Source organism: Corvus moneduloides, chromosome 7, assembly GCF_009650955.1.
Source record: "Corvus moneduloides isolate bCorMon1 chromosome 7, bCorMon1.pri, whole genome shotgun sequence".
Lineage (NCBI taxonomy): Eukaryota > Metazoa > Chordata > Aves > Passeriformes > Corvidae > Corvus > Corvus moneduloides.
The window spans coordinates 1,899,421-1,921,995 of record NC_045482.1 but is presented as its reverse complement, the minus strand read 5'-3'; the positions used below and the strand labels follow the sequence as shown (position 1 = coordinate 1,921,995).

General features: G+C 53.4%; 3 protein-coding genes across 3 annotated transcripts in view; 1 reads left to right on the top strand and 2 right to left on the bottom strand.

The window, feature by feature from the left end:
* LOC116446882 overlaps positions 1-22,575 on the top strand; it is a 781,927-nt gene that overhangs the window by 14,235 nt on the left and 745,117 nt on the right. The gene's annotated exons all lie outside the window — the stretch shown is intronic.
* On the bottom strand, positions 4,765-10,875 carry LOC116446887. Its single transcript, XM_032115334.1, has 14 exons — positions 9,866-10,875; positions 9,274-9,602; positions 8,938-9,086; positions 8,493-8,640; positions 8,061-8,248; positions 7,837-7,971; positions 7,445-7,559; positions 7,135-7,272; positions 6,751-6,927; positions 6,474-6,617; positions 6,213-6,314; positions 5,705-5,807; positions 5,379-5,435; positions 4,765-5,087 (listed from the first exon to the last, which is right to left on the bottom strand). Exons 1-14 carry the CDS (start codon positions 9,984-9,986, stop codon positions 4,888-4,890), a joined length of 2,106 nt encoding a protein of 701 aa, XP_031971225.1. The 5' UTR covers positions 9,987-10,875; the 3' UTR covers positions 4,765-4,887.
* COPS8 (COP9 signalosome subunit 8) lies at positions 14,431-21,385 on the bottom strand. Its single transcript, XM_032115333.1, has 8 exons — positions 21,251-21,385; positions 20,111-20,181; positions 19,328-19,376; positions 19,039-19,171; positions 18,116-18,223; positions 17,817-17,879; positions 16,621-16,662; positions 14,431-15,985 (listed from the first exon to the last, which is right to left on the bottom strand). The coding sequence occupies exons 1-8, from the start codon at positions 21,326-21,328 to the stop codon at positions 15,906-15,908; spliced, it is 624 nt and encodes a 207-aa protein (XP_031971224.1). The 5' UTR covers positions 21,329-21,385; the 3' UTR covers positions 14,431-15,905.

Here is a 22,575-nt window from a genome sequence, read left to right as displayed (position 1 = left end):
AGTGCCCTGGCCTGCCACACCTCTTGCAGTGGGGGATCGGTGTGTTCTCTTTTTGGCTCAGCTTAGGCCGCTTCAGTTTTTTTGCCTGTTTTGGTTGTTTTGGTTCACGACCAGAAGATGCGTGAACAGGCTGCAGGAACGCAGCCAAAGCAGACCTTCTCTGGTTCCCAGATCCCACCTTAGCGCAGGCTTCGACCATGTCTGTTACCTCAGGATCCCCTGGTAAGGCATCTATGATTTTTCTGCACTCCTCGTTTGCGTTATCTCTCACTAACTGCCTTAACAACAACTGCCTTAACCCGTCATCCTCAACCTGCTTCTCGAGAGAAGCAGCAACTTTCTCTACAAAGGAGAGGAATGACTCTGATTTCCCTTGAACTATTTCAGTATATCGCTTTCTGGGTGCTGACAACTCTATGGTTTTCAACAGGGCAGCCATGCCGACCTGTTGAGCTTGCTGCAGGACGCTAGAGGACAAGGTACCCTGTAGACTGGGATCAGAGAAGGGACCAGTCCCCATCAAAGCATCCATTCCCGCTGTCCGTCTAGGATCGGCAGCAGGGAGCTGCATATTCCCTAATGCAGCCTTGTTGGCCAGCTTTCTCCAGGTTTTCTCAAAAACTGTAAATTGTACAGGTTGAAATAGAATTTGACCTAAGTCTCTGATATCAAATGGAGAAAGCAAGTCTGTATTTATCACCCTTATCTGCATAACCTCAGCAGAACCTAGCCCATATTGTGCCACCTTGGATTGGAGATCCTGGGCAACTTTCCAAGCAATTACCTCATGCTTGTCATGCTCGCCTGAATTTGGGAGAGCCTTATACACTGGGAAAGCTTGGATCTCTCCTTTTGGGGAATCCCTACCATCCTGAACTTCTGGCACAGCCTGTGGATGAAGTGTAACAGCTCCCCGGTTACCCCCAGAATCCTCAGATCTATTTGGCGTTCCAAGTGTTTCCAATAAACTCCAGTCACCCTCCTCCAAAGCTCGCATCTTAACTGACTCTAAGAAGCGACTGTAGTGGGTCGGACGCACTGTTACTGTGCTGTGCAGTCCTGAAAGGTCCAGGGGCGAGACCGGTGCAGCCTTTTCCTTCACCGTGCGGCTACAGCCGCCTGATGACCTGGGGCCAGCACCTCATCTGCCTCACTGCCTGACAATGAGTTATCAGGCAAAGGCAACTCTGAGGTGCTGGGAGTGAACAGAAATGGACGGGGAGGGGCACTTTGGCTAAGTTCGCTAGAGGCAGAACAGACAGTAGAGACAGCAGCTTCTTTACAGGGTGCCGTCTCGGCCAGTTCGACCCAGCCGATACTGGAACTGCTGCCGCCGTCTCTGGGGCTACAGCCGCGCTCGGCGCCGCACTTGTCTCTTGCACCGCGGCTGCGTTCGGCGCGGTCGCCGCTTCCACTGCTGTTTCTCGCTCCCCGGCCGCACTCGGCACCGTTGCAGACCCGTGCTCCGCGGCTTCCGGGTTTTCCCACGGCAGCGCTGCTTCCGGGCTCGCTGCTGGCCGCACTGTTTCCTGGTTCGCGGGATCTTTGGTGAGCACCATGAGGCCTCTGAGTGCCAGGCGACATCTCTGCCTGCACTCGCTCTGCAGGCACCGTGACATGATCTCCACGACGCTGTCACCACATTCCCTCAAGTCCAGGCACTCGAGGGCCTGAAAGGCACAGGGCAGTGACAGTGGAGCCGGCCGGCAGGAGCCCGGAAGCGCCCAGGGCTGGGCCCAGGCAGCAGCGCAGGGCGCGGGCACCGTCCCAGCGCCCTGGGACACCCTGTCCCGTTCCACCCCATGGTGGCCATGCTGCACCGTGTCACAAAGGGCCCTTGCACACACTGCCACCTGCCCTGGGGCTGCCCCCAGCCCAGCCCAAGTGGCCCAGGTTGGAAGGAATCCCTTGTCCCAAGTGTCTAAGGCAGCCCAACAGGAACTTTAGCATCGGCTCCAGCCATAAGCAAGCGCTCCCCTGCTCTGCGGGCTCGGGGCAGCACCAGGAGCCCCCACGGCTGCCGCCGCAGCCGCCGCGGGAAGGGCTCGGGGTCTTCCACAGAAGCTGGCACGGCCTCCTTGGGACACGTCCCGGCCGGTGGCCATCCTAAAGCAGGGGCTGTGACACAGACAAGGAACGTGTGGGCCAGGGCACGAATGCTGCTCTGACCCCAGGGCCCTGGGGAGCACTGAGATCAGCAGGTGTGGCAGAGTCCCCTCCGAAGCAGACCTGCCACCCCCCGAGCCCTGGCAGCGCTGGTGCCCGTCTCCTGCCCCAGAGACCTGTGCCCCCGGGGGGCTTCTGTGCCAGAGGGCAGCCAAAGCCAAGGTGCACTGGGGTCTGTGCTCCTTCCTGCAGGGGGCTGTTGGCAGGAGCACCTGGAGTGACTGCGGGCAGCACTTGGTATCTGACACGAGATGTTGCTCCTTCCTGGAATGAATTTTTTCCTGGAAGGGATTAGCAGTAGCACCAGAACAGCTTCAGCTGCTGAGTTTCCCTGTGCTTTTCTGTCTTTCTTGCATTCTGGAAACGAAAGAATCGGCCCAGCCTCTGATATTCAACATTGCAGTTGCAGCATGTCTGGCTGTGGCAGCTCCCGTCCAAACACAACAGCATCCCTGCTGAGCAGGGCAGTGGACGGCCACAAACAGGGAGAGTCCCCAGGGAACTCCAAGGGAGACACCTGGGGAAGTGCAGAGGATAGGGACAGCTGTGGGAGGAGAAGCTGTTCTGTGTCTCTGATGATGGTGCCAGCACCCTGAAGGAGCAGCCAAGACAGGCGCTGGAAGCACACATGTCCCGCCCTTTCCTGCTGTCACATGGACATGGAACACACTTGTTGCCACAGGTCCAGCAGACGTGATGCAGGAACAATGGAGGGCCAGGCATTGGTAGGGAATGGCCTCCAGCAAGAGCAAAGCAGGATCCTGTAGCAGCAAAGCCTGAGCGTGTGAACCGGGCCATGTCCTCTGCACACAACAAAGTGCTTCCCTCCACCCTTGAACGTCAGCCACAGGAGTCCCTACTTTTACTCAGCACCTGCTGCTTCTTCAGTTCTGCTGCTCCATGAGATCAAGGCTGAACCCATTTGCTGTAGTGATTTACCACAGAAGCAGCATGAAGCATTAAATACCTGGGAGCAATTAATATTTCTGCAGCCAACCAATTTTTGAAAATAGAAATACTAAAGGTGTCACAAAGGTCTCTGAAGGGTGTGCCGGTGCCCTGCATGCCACTGAGGCGACGTGGGGGTCACTGAGGGGATGCGGGTGTCTGGCACGTTCCTGAGGGTACGTCGGAGTCACTGAGGGAACGTGAGGGTCACTGGAAGGGGAGACGGGCATGCCGCGTGTCGCTGAGCGGCCGTGCCGGTCGCTGAAGATCCGCGAGGGCCGCTGAAGGGACGTGGGCGCGCCCTGAGGGACACGGGAGGGGCGGGCGGTTCCCCGCTGCGCCGCCGCCGGCTCCTCCGCGCCGCAGGGGGGCGTTTCCCGCCCCGCCGTCCCCTCAGCCACAGGGCGAGAACTCGAACCCGCTGTGTCCGCCCCTCTCGGCGAGGCTTCCATAAGCGGTGTGGGAGAGGCCCTGGGGCGGCCCTGCCCTGATCCGCACGGAGGGGGATGGGGCAGTGTTGTCACAGGACTAGGGGTGGTTCAGTTTGTGGGAGGTAAACCTGGAGTAACTTAGAGGGAGAGAGCTTCATAGCGGAGGAATGCTGGAATGACCTGGTGTCACCTGCAGGGAACGGGATGAATATTTGGGGGTTAAAGTTGAGGTAATCACTGCACTGGGAGAAAGAAATTGGAGCTTATCCGTGGAGCACACGTGGTGGACGTTTTGTTGGGAAAATTTGAGGTGATCTCTAGGGAACAAAATTGCTTTTGAGACAAAGTCTAAGGTAATTTGTAGAGAACACAGAGAAAATGTTGTGACAAAACCTGAGGTAAATTTTAGGGGACAGAAAGAACATTTTGAGGGTAAAATGTCCCATTATCTGACTTCCCGCTACTTTGTCCCGTGCCCCAGCAGGGGAGCCTTGCCCTCCTTGTCCGCAGCCAGCCCAGCCTCAGCACCTCGGGGCTGCCCCCACCCTCTGCCGAGGCCCGGCCTCCAGGGCTTCTGCCGCAGGCCTGGGAGACGCTTTGGGAAAGCGCCAGAGCAGCCGGGCGGCAGGAACGAGGCGGCTGCCTGGGGGCCTCTGACCCCCAATTCCTCAGGCCTTCCCACCACCCCGGCCTCCTGTCCCCTCGGAGCCTCCTGCCACCCACCTCCTCACACATGCCCCTCGTGCCTTCCCACTGCCTTGTCCCGTCAGGGACTCCGCAGCACCTCATCCCTTCACGGCCTCCCACCGCCCCGGCCCCTCAGGCTCTCCCCCAGCCCGGCCAAGCTGCCCGGCAGCGGCGCAGCCCCGAGGGAGCTCCAGAGGAGCCGGAGCAAGAGGCACCTCGGAGCCCTCAGCAATCCAGACAGCAACACATGGGCAGGAGGACACAGATGGCGGCTCCTGCCGGGTACAGGGCTTGGGGCCATCTCCTGGCACCAGCCTCGCAGGGATCCCTGCAGCCCTGGCCCCTCCTGCCCACCCGCTCTGTCGGCAGCGCTAAGGCTTCAGCACAGCCACCAAAGGCCAAAGGGCTTATGGCCATTTTCCCTTCTACGCTGCACTCCCGGGGGACTTGCTGAGCACAAGCACCCTTTCTCCCCTCTTCCCCTGTGCCCAGCAGACACTGGGCACCAAAAGAAAGCTCCTGGGAGTCTGTGTATTATATACACATTCTATATTCTTCACATACTAAAGAAAAATGAAAAGAAGAGAAGAGCAATCCTAAAGAACAGAAGAATCCCCGCTGGCTCAGGTGGCCCCAGAAGAGAAGAGCAGACAGCTCAGCTCTCTACAGGGCTCCAACAGCACAGCCAGCCACGGCCCCAGAGACGAGGCCGTGCCTTCCATGCGCTGCGGAGCTGATTTCGCAGCTTCCGAGAGATGGAGACTGGAGCCCTCTCTAGCGCCCTGAGGAACTGCGACGTTTCTTGTGCCAGGCTTCCAATGGCGAGGCTGATGTCCTCTGCCGTATCTTCAAGGGCTGGGACAGAGAGGAACAGAGCCACAGTCAGATCCCGGGATCTGCAGGGAGCCGAGGAGAGCTCCCTGCCAGGGCCATCCCAGCCCGCTCTTGCCATGGCCAGGAGGGAGGAGGGACCAACGGGATCAGCCCGAAGGTGCTGGCCACGAATCCCCCACGTGCCCCTGAAAGCTCTCTGTGCTCTGTGCACACCGCCCCTCGTCTGCACAGGGAGCAGAGCCCTCCGCAGCCGGGGCAGGGATTGCGGCTCCTCCCGCCAGCCCCCGCTGACAGCCCGCTGCCCTCACTCACCTTGACAGATGAGCCCGAACGCTCCCTGCTGTCTTGTCAAGCTCTGCCCGGCGATCACTGGGAACACAGAGGCGGTCACGGCCCCAGCGGCACAGCTCCCTCGCAGCGGCGCTGCCAGCCCCGTGGCCATACGCTCTCCTCCCCCGGCAGGGCTCAGCCCGGGCCCTTGCCGCATCCTGACGCCCGAGGGCACGGCTGCGGGAGGGCGGCAGCGGCCCCGAGGCCAGGCGGGGCTCCACGGCCCCGGGCCCGGATCTCGCTGCCGGGGCAGCAGCCGGGGCTGGGGCCAAGCTGCGGCGGGGAGGGGCCCCGGGCTCATAGCTCACCGATGAACCTGACGGCCGCCTCTCGCAGGGACTCCTGCGGGCTGTACAGGTACGGCAGGGCCCGGCGCACGTACTCGGTCACTCGGCTCCTGTCCACTGCCAGCTGCAGAGAGCGCCAGGAGGGAAGGGTTGGCGCGGGCTCAGCCCCTTGGCCGGGCTCTCCCTGCGCCCAGCCCTGGCCTCCCCTGCCCCCACGGCCCCGAGGCCCGGCCAGCAGCCGCTGTCGCCGGGCTCTGGAGGGGGCCGAGGGCCGGCTGCTGCCCGGGGAGCCGCGGTGCCGCCCCGCGCCACGGCCCAGCGGGGCCCGGGCTCCATGGGCACCCGGCTCGGGGCCAGAGGAGCCTGGAGAAGAGCCTGTGCGGCCCCGGGAAGGGAGCAGCGTGTGGGGCGCAGGCTGGCACCCCTGGGTGCAGCAGTGGGCAGGGGCACAGCTGCCAGCGCCACACACTGAGCACGACGAGCAGGGGGCTTCTCCAGGCTGTGACTTGGGCTTCCAGGCCATCCTTACCAGGCACTTGGCGAACATCCACAGTTTCTGTTTCTCCACGCGCTTTGTGAGATCTCTCCTCTTCAGGAACTCAGTCGCACGAAGCAGCGTTGCCCAAGAGGCCTGGAGAGCAGCAGAGACCCAGAGATGGCACCACAGCCCAGGGCACAGGACCCGCGTCCCTGTGCCAAGGCCAGGAGGAGGCTGCAGCCCATGTGGCGCCAGGGCAGGAGGCAGCGGAGCCCCCTCCCAGGGGGACCCCGGCAGCCCACGAGTCCTCACCCATGCCACATGCCGGTTCTCATCATGGCAGCGGAAGAAGAGTGGGAGCAGGCTCCATTGCACATGCTTTTCTCCCTCTTCCGCTAAAAAATCCATCGTTTCTCGGAAGAGAATCATGGAGAGCCGCTGAACCTGGTTATCATCCTGTGAGAAAAGAAGAAAAAAAGACCTCAGCATCAGCTGCTCCGGGCCCACCAGGGCACAGGCCTGGAAATCCCCAGGGCACAAAGTGTCCGGGAGGCACCCAGTGGCCGTGGCTGAGGACACCGAGCCTTACGTTCTCAAAGAGTGGCAGCAGTGCCTCAGCCAGCTGCAGGGCGATGGGACTTGATACCAGGATGTCTTTGACCAAGAATATAAAGCGTAGTACAACGAGTGTCATCCCAACTATCTCTCCATCTGTGTCCCACAGGAGCTTCACAAGGCTTTCAGTCAGGCTCCACGTTCTTTCGGCCTGTGTGGAACACAAGGCTGTGCAGCCTCACCCTGCTGCCGCAGGGCCCAGTGGCCAAAGGCCTGTCCGAAGCACTCGGGCAGCTGAGCCGGGAGGCAGGAGAGCTGGGAGCAGCTGCCTCAGCGCCCAAAGCCCAGCCAAGCCCAAGGGACTGCATTCCCCAGCCCCACGGTGCCAGCGCAGCTTCAGCCGCTGCCCCCTTCTCACCACTGAGGGATCGTCCCTGAGCACGAGGAGGGCCCTGAGTGCCAGGCGACGCATCTGTCTGCGCTCGCTCTGCAGGTATTTTGATGAGATCTCCACAACACTGCCACCACATTCCCTCAAGTCCAGGCACTCGAGCACCTGAAAGGCACAGAGCAGTGACAAGGGAGCCGGCCGGCAGGAGCCCAGAACCGCCCAGGGCTGGGCCCAGGCAGCAGCGCAGGGCGCGGGCACCGTCCCAGGCAGCTGCGGCTGCGAGAGGGCAGAGAGCTGGGAGGCAGCTCAGCGAGGCAGCGCTGGCCGTCGGGCTCACCTCCACAAGGAACGCCAGGGCAGGCAGATCCCAGCGTGGCTCCTCTGCGCTGAGCAGCCCGAGCAGGTGGAGCGCGATCCCAGAACACAAGGGTATGGAGACACAGGACACTTCCCTGGCAGGACAAAAAAGGAACCAAGACCCTGACCCAGGGGGGCAAACTTCTCCCAGGACAGACTCACACAGGTCTGGTCTTTCTCTACCACCTCGCAAGGGGACCTGGGCCCTTTTGGAGGCGGCTGCTACTGGGCACCCTCCTCTCCCGGCCTTTCCTGGTCAGCTCAGCCGTCGCCCAGTGATGAGGCCCTCTGGCCCTTGACCACGGGGACTGTGAGGAGCACCCCGGGCACAGGGCACAAATGCCAAGGGCAGCGGGGAGTAGGGGGTCTCACCTGGCCAGCAGAGCCACTGCATCGTGCTGGGTGTCAGCACAGAGCAGCGCATCCCAGCCACGCTTGCGATCCATTGCTGTCACCATATCCTCATACTCCAGGCAGAGCAGGGCCCTCAGGGTCTGCAGTGCAAACCTGTGTGCAGAGCAAAGCCCAGGTCATGTTGTGGGCACTGGCTCCTGCCCCGGGGACATGGGAGGGACAGGAGGACTGGGATGGAGCACCTGCTGGGGTTGGTGGCAAGGCCGTGTTCCTCCTGGCATCCCTTCCAGAAGGTATTGACCTCCTCTGGCGTATCCAGTGTGCTGAAGTACACTTGGAAGAGGAGATGCGCAAAGAGGCGGGGGAAAAACACTGTGACTGCCTGTGGGACACAGGGCACCTGGAGGATCTTCCACATCACCACAGTTGCCTGCAAAGGACAAACCACCCTGAGACAGCGCCCAGTGCCAAGGCGTCCATGTGGCAGGGCCCGAGCGTGGAAGGGGAGGCCAGGGGAGACGCAGGGGGAGCACCGGGCCTGGTGTCCCTGAACCTGCCCCTAGCCCAGGTTTCAGCCCAGCGCCTGAGGCAGGGAGACGCAGTGGGCGAAGGAGGATGGGGAGCTGCTGGAGCGGCCACCTGGGGGCGAGCAAAGGCCGGTTCCAGAAACTCACAGCCAGGGCAAAGACATCTGTGTTGTCCCCGTCGGAGGTGCGCGTGCTGTGCTCTGGCCAGCTCCCCAGCACATCGAGGAGCAGCAGCAGCGCCGGCTCCGCAGTCATGGGCGAGGACATGATGGTCTTCCACATGGTCGTAGCAGCTCTGTGGGGTCAGAGCTCTGTCTCAGGGGCGGTCTCGGCCACAGCACCGTGGCCTGGGCAGCAGCGGGGACCTGAGCCCACCGCCCCTCGCCGGCAGCACCCAGGCAGCCCATCCCTGTAGGAACTGGCCCCTGAGGGAGCCTGAGGGAGGGAGCATGGAAGCAGGCTCGGGGGCTGACATGCCAGGGCTGGGAAATGGAGGAGCCAGAGGGCCCTGGACTCTCTGTTTGTCAGACACCTGGGACAGGCTCCGCAGGGTGATGGGCTGGTGAGCCCTGTGGGCAGGTGGGCCCCATACCTGTCACATGATGGGGCCACACGCAGCAGAGTTATCCCCACATCGGCTGGGTGTGCCTCAGCCAGCTCCAGCAGGGTCCTGTCCAGACTCTGCTCATCAGACTCATTGGCCATGAGCCACTGGTGGATGTCCCTGACCATGGCGGGCACCTGGAGAAGGCACGGGGAGAGTTGGAAAGCTGCCAGAGGGAGTAATGTCCCCGGCTTCCCCAGAGAAGTGCTGCCCTTCCCACTACACTGCGATGGCTGCAAAGGCTTAAAGTGAGTGACCGGCGGGCGCAGCTTGGGAAGCCACCTGACTCCTGGGGGAATTGAACCCTGGCCACAGGCTACTTACTTGCTCTAGACTGGAAACACTCTCTCCCTCAAGCAAATCCAGCATGGCAGCACTGGTGTCGGTGCTGTAGACGTCACAGTTTTCCATGGACCCAGTGCCCATGATGCTGGTCTCTTCCTGCCAAATGCACTCGATGAATTTGCAAGTCACCAGCAGGAGAACAAAGGACAGGGAGGAGAGGGATGTTCCATGGGGTGCTCCAAGGGCGGTGCTCGGCTGAGCAGCGACAGCAGGCCCAGCCCAGGTGGGGATGGCTGCAGGTACCTGCGCTGCTCTGCGGAAGCGGCCGTGGGCACCGTCCTGCTCTTGTGTCCGGTCCAGGGCTGCATCTGGCAAAGAGCGGGCGCAGCCAGAGCTGAGGGGCTGCAGGAGAGGCCGGAGAACGCAGCCCAGCCCTGCGCTGCCCAGACAGGGACAGCCCCGGGATGCCCAGGGGATGGAGCACGGCTGCTGCGGGGGGCCTGGCCCGGCCCCTCTTCCATTCTATCCATGGGCATGTTCCCAGGGGATGGAATGGCACGGGGTGGCATGAGACGGGATTGGGCCAAGCTGTCTGCAGGCAGCAGCCCTGTGGCCCAGCTCTGTCACCCACCCTCCTGCGGCAGCTGGAACTGCTCCACCTCTGCAGGCTGCTCTTCTGGGGCAGCTCCAGGGCCTTCTTCCTCCTCCTCCACCCAGGCCAGCTTGGGCACACGTGGGGGTCTCTGCTCCATGACCTTGATTGGATTTAAGGCTACTTGCAGGAGAGATTCCCTGGAAAAGCTCCAAGTCAGCAAGTGCTGAAGTTGTTCCTTCAAGGCACCAGCAACAGAGAAGGCCACAAGACAGCAAGTCCTGCCCTCTGGTCTCGAGGGCTCCTGCCACAAGGACAGGAGACTCCTCGTGAAGGATTGTGGTCACCAAGTCTCACGGTCTTGCCTCGAGGGCACCGGCCACAGGGATGGGAGGTGCCTCAGAAAAGCTCTGGGGCACCAAATCCCACGGTCTGCCCTCGAGGGCACCTGCAGAGAAGCCTCGGGAAGGCCACAGGTCACCAAGTCCCGTGGTCTGGCCTCGAGGTCACCTGCAGGAATAACGCTTCGGAAAAGCTCCGGGTCGGCAAGGAAAGCGTGCGCTGTGCGGGGGCTCCTCACGGCACCGCTCTGTCCCGTCCTGTCCCGTCGTGTGCTCCGAGCACTGTGGCGTGGCCGCGTCGCCGCCAGCCCCGATGTCAGCACGTGTCACAAAGGGCCCTGGGACACCCTGTCCCGTTCCACCCCACGGTGGCCATGCTGCACCGTGTCACAAAGGGCCCTTGCACACACTGCCACCTGCCCTGGGGCCGCCCCCAGCCCAGCCCAAGTGGCCCAGGTTGGAAGGAATCCCTTGCCCCAAGTGTCTAAGGCAGCCCGACAGGAACTTTAGCATCGGCTCCAGCCATAAGCAAGCGCTCCCCTGCTCTGCGGGCTCGGGGCAGCACCAGGAGCCCCCACGGCTGCCGCCGCAGCCACCGTGGGAAGGGCTCGGGGTCTTCCACAGAAGCTGGCACGGCCTCCTTGGGACACGTCCCGGCCGGTGGCCATCCTAAAGCAGGGGCTGTGACACAGACAAGGAACGTGTGGGCCAGGGCACGAATGCTGCTCTGACCCCAGGGCCCTGGGGAGCACTGAGATCAGCAGGTGTGGCAGAGTCCCCTCCGAAGCAGACCTGCCACCCCCGAGCCCTGGCAGCACCGGTGCCCATCTCCTGCCCCAGAGACCTGTGCCCCCGGGGGGCTTCTGTGCCAGAGGGCAGCCAAAGCCAAGGTGCACTGGGGTCTGTGCTCCTTCCTGCAGGGGGCTGTTGGCAGGAGCACCTGGAGTGACTGCGGGCAGCACTTAGTATCTGACACGAGATGTTGCTCCTTGCTGGAATGAATTTTTTCCTGGAAGGGATTAGCAGTAGCACCAGAACAGCTTCAGCTGCTAAGTTTCCTTGTGCTTTTCTGTCTTTCTTGCATTCTGGAAACGAAAGAATCGGCCCAGCCTCTGATATTCAACATTGCAGTTGCTGCATGTCTGGCTGTGGCAGCTCCCGTCCAAACACAACTGCATCCCTGCTGAGCAGGGCAGTGGACGGCCACAAACAGGGAGAGTCCCCAGGGAACTCCAAGGGAGACACCTGGGGAAGTGCAGAGGATAGGGACAGCTGTGGGAGGAGAAGCTGTTCTGTGTCTCTGATGATGGTGCCAGCACCCTGAAGGAGCAGCCAAGACAGGCGCTGGAAGCACACATGTCCCGCCCTTTTCTGCTGTCACATGGACATGGAACACACTTGTTGCCACAGGTCCAGCAGACGTGATGCAGGAACAATGGAGGGCCAGGCATTGGTAGGGAATGGCCTCCAGCAAGAGCAAAGCAGGATCCTCTGGCAGCAAAGCCTGAGCTTGTGAACCGGGCCATGTCCTCTGCACACAACAAAGTGCTTCCCTTCAGCCTTGAACGTCAGCCACAGGAGTCCCTACTTTTACTCAGCACCTGCTGCTTCTTCAGTTCTGCTGATCCATGAGATCAAGGCTGAACCCATTTGCTGTAGTGATTTACCACAGAAGCAGCATGAAGCATTAAATACCTGGGAGCAATTAATATTTCTGCAGCCAACCAATTTTTGAAAAATATAAATACCAAAGTTACAGTTGATTCCAAGTATTAACTCTTTTAAGAGCAAGGCAGGGTGAGTACTTCATTTACCCTGTATCAGCTGCAGTGCCAGGCTTAAAGGGCAACACACAAGTGGGAACTCAGTAAAATATTTGAACTAAATACTGTTCCCTTTGTTTGCTGCAGGTTTAAGTTATGGAGCGAGACTTTCCTCTTATGTGGTACTTAAGTCCCAGATGTTTATTCATAAACTCAAGTCTCAACACAGATCACAATTAGCATAGGAAAACAGAGTGTGTCGTCATCATCCTACTCTGAGTTTGTAAAGCTGAGGACCGCTCTCAGAGCTGGTATGTTCTGCCACACACAGGCTGAAAAGCAATAAAATGTGTTTCATACCTCAAATATCCATCAGATCTTAAACACCTACACGAGTGTGTCCTCCCTTGTGGATCAGAGGCCAGATCCAGGTCTTGGTGCAGTCACTGATCTACCAGTCTTGTCACGTCATGTGGATTCTCACTGCATGCATTCTCATTGCATACAATTTCTCATTGCATACATTTACACCATTTACATGTGGATTCTCATTGCATACATTACAACCTCAGCTTTGAGGTTACAACACAACACTAAGTAAGATGCTGGTCAGGATTCAGCACTGTTTGTTTCTGTCACTTATCCTTGTGTAACAAAAGGCTCACATGGCATACCCAAATTGGGCTCCTACTGCTAAAAACCTCCCTTCCTTCCCAGTCTTGTACTTTGATTACATGAGAACACATTCAAGAGAGATGTATCCACATTTCCTGCTTTGGAATTGATTGGGAGCATCTTGATTCCTAAAGCTTAACCTGTTCTCTGACTTTGTTTACACCCAGTTGTGCCACACTGCCTGGGCATCTCAAAGCTGAGGTTCTTTGCTGTGAAGGCATAGAAGCATCTGACGTTTAATAATCCTAAATTCAGGAAACCAGGAATACACATTACTTCCCATTGCTCAACACAAGTAGTTAAAAATAAAGTTACAAACTTCCCAAGTTAATTAGCATGACCCAAGAACATAAATTATTTGGAAATCTGCTTCCCATCTCAAACCAGCAACTCATTTGCCTTCACATGGTCCGTAAAGAATCAATCGCAAAAAATTGACACTCAACAGAGGCAAAAGCTTGTTGTCTTTTGGGTTTTTTTGGGGATTGTTTGGCTTTTTGCCAAGCCAGCCAGCCCAGATAGTCCTTCCTAGGAGAAGAACACACCAACGAGCTGTCTGGGTGATGGTCCAGCCAACCGCTGCAGGGTGGGACACAGGGAGAACCAACCACTCACCCAAGAATTTCTTCCAGAAGTCCCCTACTGTCTTACACAGGTTTTCTTGCACATACCCCAGGCTGAAGCACAGACTTACAGCAACACCTGAACTGTTCTGCAGTGCCTGCTGAGACTTTTCTACATGTGCATTCTGCTTTCATTTTCTTTACTGTATTACTGGCACCTCTGACGAGATACTGGAAGGTCTGCCGGGATTTGTTATTTAAGCCCACAGAAGGTTTCCATGTGGATCTTCAACAGGGATACTCAACTGTCCTGCTTCCTCGCCCAGCTTCTCCTGTTTTAACCACCTTGGAGCTCGAGTAGCTTTCCCTGCAGAGACTGGAACTGTGGGTGAATAAGCATTGCTGACCCATATAGGAGAAGATAATAAAATGCCAAGAAACAATGTGCCATTACATGTGGGATGCAGATGAAATGGAAAACTGAAACTGAAATTTCCTTTTTTCCAAATCCTTCACGAACCTCTGTTCCCAACTGAATTCCTAATGGTTTCTTAACTCAAAGGTCCTCCCACTCAGCACTGGGAAGAACTCCAAAACCCACACCAATTGCTTCAATTAAAACTGCAAATACAAGCACAAAAATAAATACTTCCTCTTTGCTGAGCTGAAAGCACAGGGTTAGTGCAGGCCAGGTAAGGATTCAAATGCCTGAGGATGTCACTTTAGGATATAATTCACACAGTGTTTCCCAAGGTAGGGCTCTGTACAGGGAAGCACAAAGCTGCTCATCTGAAGACAGGTATTTGTGAACCAAAAACCAGGATAAGGGCAATGAGAATGAAATCCACGTGAAACAGCTTGGATTCCAAATCTGCACTAGGCAAGAAGTGTGGCTGGGAACACAGTACTCAAGGCAAGGTATGAGTTAATGCATCACCCAAAACTAAAAGCCAGCTTCAATTTTACAGCAGACCAGAAATCCCAAAGTTATCAACTTGTTAGAACAGGGCAGTCAAACTTACTGTATTTGACACAGATTTGATACTAGATTTGAGACAGACACAGATTACCAGTGTCCACATTGCTCCTCTCCTATTACCATTCATTGGGTACATAATAATCCTTTAATCATGTCTAATTTTCATTTCTCCAAGCAGGGCTCCGTGCTACCAACAGGTGCAGAAATGCACAATACAAACACAGAAGGGAAATTTTCATTCAGCTCTTCAAATACCTTACACCAAGGAACATTTCAAGACATCTGGAGGGTACCAGTGGGTTTTTTTAATACAACACCATACAATTGCTGCACACAAAGCTGTCGAGGCACAAAATATTGCAATAATCCTTAACTAGCCCTATCCAAATTAGGCCAGTAAGAATTCATTAAAAAAACTCACCAAACCAGACCTGCATTCTGCAGAAAATTTAAAAAGTCAAGTGCAGAAGGTCAGTGTAAACATATTCTTTAATATCACTGAAGACAAATTTAGCAATCCAAGTCTTAGGTGGGTTTCAAATAAATAGTAATTTTGAGAAAGTGTTTACATATCAAGGGAGCTCTCAAGGCAGCAGAGCACAGTTTGTAAATCCTCCCTGCTAACAGCCCCTCACCAAGAGAATGTACAGTAGGCAGTGCACACTGGAATACCAATCACAGCACAAGGGCACACTCGCCAGCTTCCGTGGAGCCTCTGGACAGGATTTCAGAGACGGGGGAGAAGTAAATGGAGACATGCACTGCCCTTCAAAGCACCACTCCACAGCCTTTTTACCAACGGAACACAAATGGCTACAGAATTCACGTTTGCTTCCAAAATCCACTCTCAGCTCAAAGATTAACAGAGCAGTGCTCTGACAGAGAGAATTATTCCTCAAACTGACACTGCAGCACAATGCATCGCCCTCCTCCCAGCTGGGCTCTGCTCCTACTCCAACCTTGAAATTCCTCTCCAGTCACTGCAAAAGTAAACCAGAAAGCTTAAAGACAGGTAAGAATTGTTATTTCTTGTTGATTCTGGCCCAGTGTACTGAAACAGAGCAAGACATGACAGGTCTCAAGGTGTAGGGTTACCCAGGAAAACATCTGGTGTCCTATGTCACTCAAAAAAACCTTCCAAAAGTCAAAATACTTCCTCCAAGTGTCGATTTGTCTTTGTTAAACAATTATTCTACTATAAAAATACCCGATGTGAAATTTCTCGTATCAGAACAAGAAGATTTAACAATCCAGAAAGAACAAGAAAAAAAAAATCAATGATAAATATGCCACAAAAATACTTGCAAGAGTTACTGCAAAATTGTTTTCTTTCACTTTCATCAAAATATTTGCTCTCTGTAGATACAGGCATGGCAGTCTTCCACTCTCTGTCCTCTAGTTCAACATGCAATAGGTCTGTGATAAGCACTGCACTACTCACCAGAGAATTGTTTCTTCTCCATTTCTAACACACCTGAAAAAGGCTCTGCTTTGAGTCAAAAACAAACAAAAAAGTACTATGTAATACTGCTGTGTATGCTGTGTGCCTACTGAATAAATATTGCAGGAGTTAAGGGATTGTTTCACTGCTAGCTGGGCTTTGGCAAAACAGGAGTGGGGCTGACATACACTAGATACTTCACACTTTTGAGTGGGGGACGCTGCAACGTTTAACAGATACGGAATAAAATAAACCTTAGATCTAAAACTGTCAGTACACAGGATTCCCAAGTTGTTCTGAACACGGGAGCAGGGTGATCAATTTTCCAGGAAAGCCACATAGTCAGTCAATCTGGCCAACTGCTGTTCATTGGGAATTGGTGGGACCGGAGCAGATTCTATAAAGATAAAACGAATGGATCATTAATGAAATCTAAAATGCAAATCCATCAGCAATACCATCCATCACAACAGTAAAGGAAAAAATTTAAATGCATCTGACTTTGAACAGCCTTCTGAGGGCAGATCTTAACTGTATCTCCTCCAGCTCCAGTTGACATAATTTTTCTGTTATCTGCACCATTCAGTAGTCCAAGAGTTACACAAAAACTGCTGCAACAAGTTGCACTTGCCAGCAGCCTCCAGAATTTCTCTGCACACACTGGAGTCTGAATAATGAAGGCTGACAGTATTCTGACTTGAGAAAAAAGCTCCTGGAGCTCTCTGGTTTCTCCTTCCCTTGCAAGCTGCCATTCTGAAGACCCCAAACAAATCTAGTGGGTGATCTGACCACCAGAACACACAGGACTTCAGAAGTAGGAACCTCAGGAATCTCAGGCACTTCTTAAACCATGAGGGAGTGAGAAGACAAACGCAGAAGCAAGTTTACATAGCACCTGATTGGGGTGGGCTGCTGTTTTTAAATTTGGAGGGGCCAGTGAGAACATTAACTTCTCTAGGACTCAATTCCTGGTGCTGGTGACACTGTTAATGCAAGTTTAGCTAAATCCATTACATATATAAACAAAAATACCTGATGAAGGAATAAATCTATTAAAGGAAGCTTCCAGCACACCTGGAAAAAAAAACCGTAAGAAATTAGGCCAGTGGAACAGTTTTAAACAGTTCTATGCAGCAAACCACAGATCAAAAGGTAATTAAATTGAACCTGTTTATTCATCACACCTTGCTTTATAACTGAAAAGCAGAATACCCAAGGTGTAGTTGCTTCAAAAGAGCCTCCTGCCTCTTTCTTTTCCCTGCACAGTAGTTCCCGCACTCACTTTTGGAAAAAACCCACATGTAAGTAATTCCCAGTTTTTTTAAGCTCTGCATGTGTTGCAACCAGTCCACAAACACCCCACCTGATCATATAAAAATCTCAGGGCTCTGGTTGGCTTTGTGCCTTACGGGTAAATTTCAACACCTGGCACCTGTCTATTACGGGCTCTGAACACCCTCAAACTCTGCCCGTACAAATGTGTCATTTCTGAGTCTAGCAGATCTTGCCCTTTTGGATGTGCTGTAATTTGGCTCCTTCTGCCAGAGCTGCACAGAGCAGTTTAAGAGCAGTTGTTTCACCCTGCTTTTATAGCTTAGTATTTATTTTTGCCTCAGCCAGCCACAGGTACAGCTTTAGAAAAAAGAAAAAAAAAAAAAAGCGCCAAGTATTCTGCAGACCAAGCTCTGCAGGAACAGATATTCTGTTATCAACACCATGAAAGTGAAGAATCCAGAAGATTTAAACTCTAAAAGCAAAGGAAATTATACCAACAACTGGAGCTCATCAGAACACAAAGATTCACTAAATCCCTGCCTAAAAAGAAGTTCTAATTCTCCTGAAGAAAAAAAAACCAACTCAGGTTCAAGATGATCTATTTTTTACTCATCTCTATTATATTGAGCCATGTCATTTGAGGTCATCCAGTTTGTGTTCCACTGAGGCAGAGCCAGCAGCAGAGGAGGAAGAGAGGGAGCAATCACAGCGTATCCTGTCTGCTTTTGTTTAATCAAGTGTATGTGAGGATGCATCTTAATCCAAACTATTTGTAAGTCCAAACCAAACCCAAGACGTTGTACTTCCCCACGTGTTATACATGGCCCTGCATTTATAAGCAGCATGAGTGTCCAAAAATATCTAATAGGATCCTGTGCAAAGCTGTAATTAAAAACTTAACAGCTAATTCCTAGAAAATGCTGAATGTTTGATGAAGTAACAGCTCCACCTACCTGGCTTTTTGGGCATCACCATGCGAGTTGCAAAGTCTGCTTGCCAGCCCTGTTCTAGCACACCTGGAAAGGCATTTGGGCATTTGTAAGATACACAAGGAGTGAATAAGCAATGATAACTAGTGGCAAGTAACTTTAAAAAAATCAAAGCGCTATCCAGAACCAAGATTTTTTTCTCTAATCACTGCCCAATCACTTACCAGATTCAGAATTTGTAGGTACATTTTTAGTGATCATCACTTAGAGCTCTCTGATCTCATCATCAGTACAAAAATTACTCAGGGAATAATGCCAAGTACCTTTCACAGCTTCTTCTACAGGAAGGCCAACAAAGGCTGCAAAATCATCTGCAACTATGGATGTGTAAGCCTGGGAAACCAGTCCAAAGGCTCGTCTCCTGGTTGCATCTAGGGAAAGAGAAACACAGGACACAAGAGACTCATCTCCATGGCTGGGAAATCGGAGAACATTTCCTCAATTCTATCACCTTTGGAAAATCACCACCAGCCTTCAGTGGGCACTTCAGAAGTTCCCCCTCCCTTCCCACAGTTCACAGTCAGCAGCAAGAGACGACAACTTGTTCTCTGCCGGGACAAAACCCCTCAGAGCCCACACTGAACCTCCAAATGCAGCTGGCAGCATCCTGGGCTCTACCACCAGTACATAAAACACGTTAGGAAGCTCTGCATCTGATTAGTTAACAATTAATGGCATCTAAAAAGCGGTTGTTTCTAAAGCTACAGAGAATTTGTTATTGCAGGAGACCTCTTTTTAGCAGTCTGCACTGCCCTCTAGCAGCAAGAATTTGCATGTTACCATTACAGAGGACAGAAAACATTTGCCTGAAGTCACATTTCACAGAAAAACCTTCTTGTAAGTGCTACAAGGTTTTGAAATGCCAAGCCAAGTTCCCTGAATCACTGGTTAAAAGTCTGATAAAACGTGGTAATTAATGGTCTGTTTTGCTCTTACAGAACAAAGCACACGGTTTATGAAATTCCAGTGTCAAAGAATATACAGAAACAAAATCCTACTAAAGCCAATTTATTTGTTGCTACAAGGTTTTGTAATGAGCTTTTTATTTACACCTGATACAAAGACTTGGCAACAGTTTTCCTGACTGCTTCTGATTTTTCACAATTAACCATTCGTCTACTTGTGTTGGAGCAGACAGAAATAATTCCAGGCAATTCCCTGCTCCCCACCCAAGCTCAGTTTGTACCTCTGAGTGCTTCCATGATTGGCTGGATAGTCTCAGACCACTGATGTGCACTGATTGCTGTGTAGATTCCTGGGAAGTCCCTCTGCCAGATCCTTTGGCCCACTGACCAAACTGCACCAAGTTCGGCATTTGCCTGTTGTGACCAAAAAAACCCCCAAAGTGTTAATCCAGAAGAATATTCTCTACACTGACCATATGTATCAACCCATTTCCACCCCCAGATTTTCAGAGCACATTGCTGTGCAACAAACACAGCAGGTTTCTGAGTTGAATTTGGCTCAGTACTTACAGATTTGATAGCAGGAGGGATTCTTTTCCAGAGATAACGTGCGTTATTCCTAAAAAAATGAAGAAAAATATAAGTTAAAAATACTTCTCAGTCACCAAAGGCTGCAAAGAGACACCACAAGGTTTGTTCAGATGCTGTAATGAACACTCTCAGTGCTTTAAAATATTCCTTCTAGGAAGGAATATTTGATACTGAAGTAGAAAAACAGAGCTGCTCTCCAGCAGACAACACTGGACTGGCGGAACATGACAAACAGTTCATTAATTGTTAATTAACACCAGATTGGGAAAGCAATTTCTCACTAAAACCCTAAGTTTAGTGCACCAAGTTCACACAGGGACACGGAATAACCCCCGAGACCAAATTCCCTGCAGTCCTGCAGATCTAGCTCCTTCAAGCCAACAGTGTCCCTCATTTTTAACATGGACAGTCCAGAGTTACCCTGCTGGAATTTAAACACAGGGAGCAGCCTCAAATCCAACCCAAAACAAATGCAGCCCTGAACAGCTACAAAACAAAACACTGAAATGTTTAACACCTCCCAGTGGAGCCAGTTCCACTACTTAAGGAACTTTATTCCTAAATTTCCCCACAGTTCAACAGAAGAGCGAGCAAAGGAGAATAGTTTTCCTGTCAGATGAAGGGGTGAAAGAGACTTAATCCCGGGAACGCTATTGTTATTATTATTATTTCTCTGTAAACACAGCGTTTTGTTAATCACACGACCCACTCCTACCGTGCTGGTGACAAAGCCAGTGTCACAGATTGAGACAGGCCACTCACATGTCATTGTGCAACAGGTACAAAGCCAGAAGCTGCCCATACACGAGGGGTGTGGCGATTCCTCCGGGGGCCTGAAAACGAGCGCAGATTCTCGGGTTACAGATTTTAAGATGGGTGCGATACAAAACACAGCAGGAAGCCAACTCTTGTGTAAACTGAACCCTCCAAGGGGACTGATTTCTTCTTTTTTTCACACCACAGAAGAGGCCTGAGCAATTTTTAATTAAATAAAGCGAGGCTACATCTTCCGTTACTCTTTTCTTACGCTCATGAGAGCAGCAGCTGCTGGCTTTGCAGCTCCTCACAAGCAGCTGGTTTGAAAATGAAATTAAATCACCCCTGACTTCATTTACCTTCAGCTCAGGCCACTGCACCACAGTAAAGCTTCTCTGGCCCTCCAAAAAACCCCAAGCTAAGCTTCGGCCCCGGCCACACTCCCAGCAGAGCTCACAAATGGCACAAGGAGGAAACAAACGAGTGATAGAAAAGCTGTAACGTTTTGAAAGTCCATAATAATTTAAAAGCTAGAAAGATTTCCGATAAGGCTTCAGGCCTTTTATCAAGAGGCAAGGCAGCAAGCACTCACAGGAAGCCAATTAAGGCAGCAATACCTAAAATCAGGGTCACAGGAGTTCACGAAGAGGAAAAGTCACAGTTTGCCCCGCTTTTGCATCACTGCAGTGGGATGCAGGAGCTCCACGTTTAGAAAAGCGCTGGAAATGCGTGGATATCACCTGGGCAGGGCTTTTACCATCACGGCAGTGCCACGTATTTCCCTGACAGTGCCTGCAGCCAGGCTCGGGCACCCAGCGAACAACAGAATGTGAAACAACACGGAGGAAGCTTCCTGTGAGAGCTGCCACAATAAAACTCGACCTAAGCGCAATTCCCCAAGCCTGGCTCAGAGCTCCACCTCCCTTATCAGTATTTTCCTTTTCTCAGCCACGAGAAAGACGGAAACACAGAAACTTCCCCCTCATACTCCCTCTGAAACGACGTGAATAGTTATACGGCAATACTCATTTATCTGCAGGCTGCGAGTTTCTGACGGGCTCTCTGGCGAGCCCAAGGGGTAAGTTCAAACACTCAACCCTCCCCACCTCACACGCGCACACGCAGGCCTCCCCCGCCCCGCGGCACCTCCAGCTCCTGCGTCTCGCACTGCTCCAGGAGCCGCCTGAAGCTCACGGAGCTCTCGGCCATCACCGCCACCGGCATCTTCCCCTCACGGCGCCGCCCGCCCTCATCAGGCGCCCGCTCTCTGACGTCACTTCCGTCGCCAGCAACACCCCCCCCCACCCCCCCAGCACCTTCCGGCCGCCTCTCTGTGCTCCTGGAGGACGGCGGGGGGCGGACCTGGGAGGGGGCGTGGCCACGGGCGGGGGCGTGGCCAAGGGCCGTGAGGGGCTGAGGGCGGCGCGCGGTTTGTGAGGGTGGCGGTGATCAAAGCCCTTTGAAGTCCTGTTCTTTCTGTGTAATAAGCAGAATTCCCGTGTCGTCAAAAAGAACTGCGTGTGTTTGGCGTGCAAGTCGGAGATCCGCCTTCAGTCTTCTCTTTGTACTTGTCGCGTGAGTCGGGCACGCTCCGTCCCTTATTGCACGTTGCGTGTGCATAAGGGATGTTCTTAAGGGATAGGAAGTGTTTTTGCAGCTCTATGCCTGTTTCTGGTGGGTTTTAAAAGTAGTTTTACAGTTGGGTTTCTTTATGTTTGTTCCCTGTAAAGTCCCCCGCTTGCAGAGCAAACAGCGCTGCTGGAGACAGCTCATGGAATATCCTGAGCTGGAAGGGACCCACAAGGATCATCAAATCCAGCCCCTGGCCCTGCACAGACACCCCAGCAATCCCACCCTCTGCACCTCTGAGAGCGTTGTCCGAACATTCCTGGAGCTCTGGCAGCCTTGGGAATGTGCCCATTCCCTGGGGAGCCTGTTCAGAGCTCACCCTTTTCCCAATATCCAGCCTAAACCTTCCCTGACACACCTGCAATATATATATGCAATAAATATTCGATATATATACGGCGAAGCATCTGTATCTGCGCTTCTATCCTGTAAAAGAGCCCACAAGATGCAAAAATGGCATTTAACAGCACAGGTGCTATTTTGGAGGTGGAACCACCCCTCGTCCATGGCCTTTCCATGGCTCCTCATCCCCAGTGAGGTCCCACCCAGCACCAGGACCCCCAGCCCTGCCCGTCTTTCCCCAGAATAAGGCTCAGGAGCCGTGTTTATGGCTTGGAGTGGGGTTGGATGCGTTTGCAGCCCAATTTGAGGCAAAATAAGTGATGGGAAATGACAGGATTGTCTCCAAATCTGTGTAATTACCAGGGCCACAGATGTAAATTCATATTTTTGGGGTAAAGTTAACCCGAGGGGCTCATTTTCTGCGAAACTTTGCTTTCTGATACAACGAATTTGCTTTCCACCGTCATCCTCCGCCCCATATTCCTTGAACGAAGCCTGAC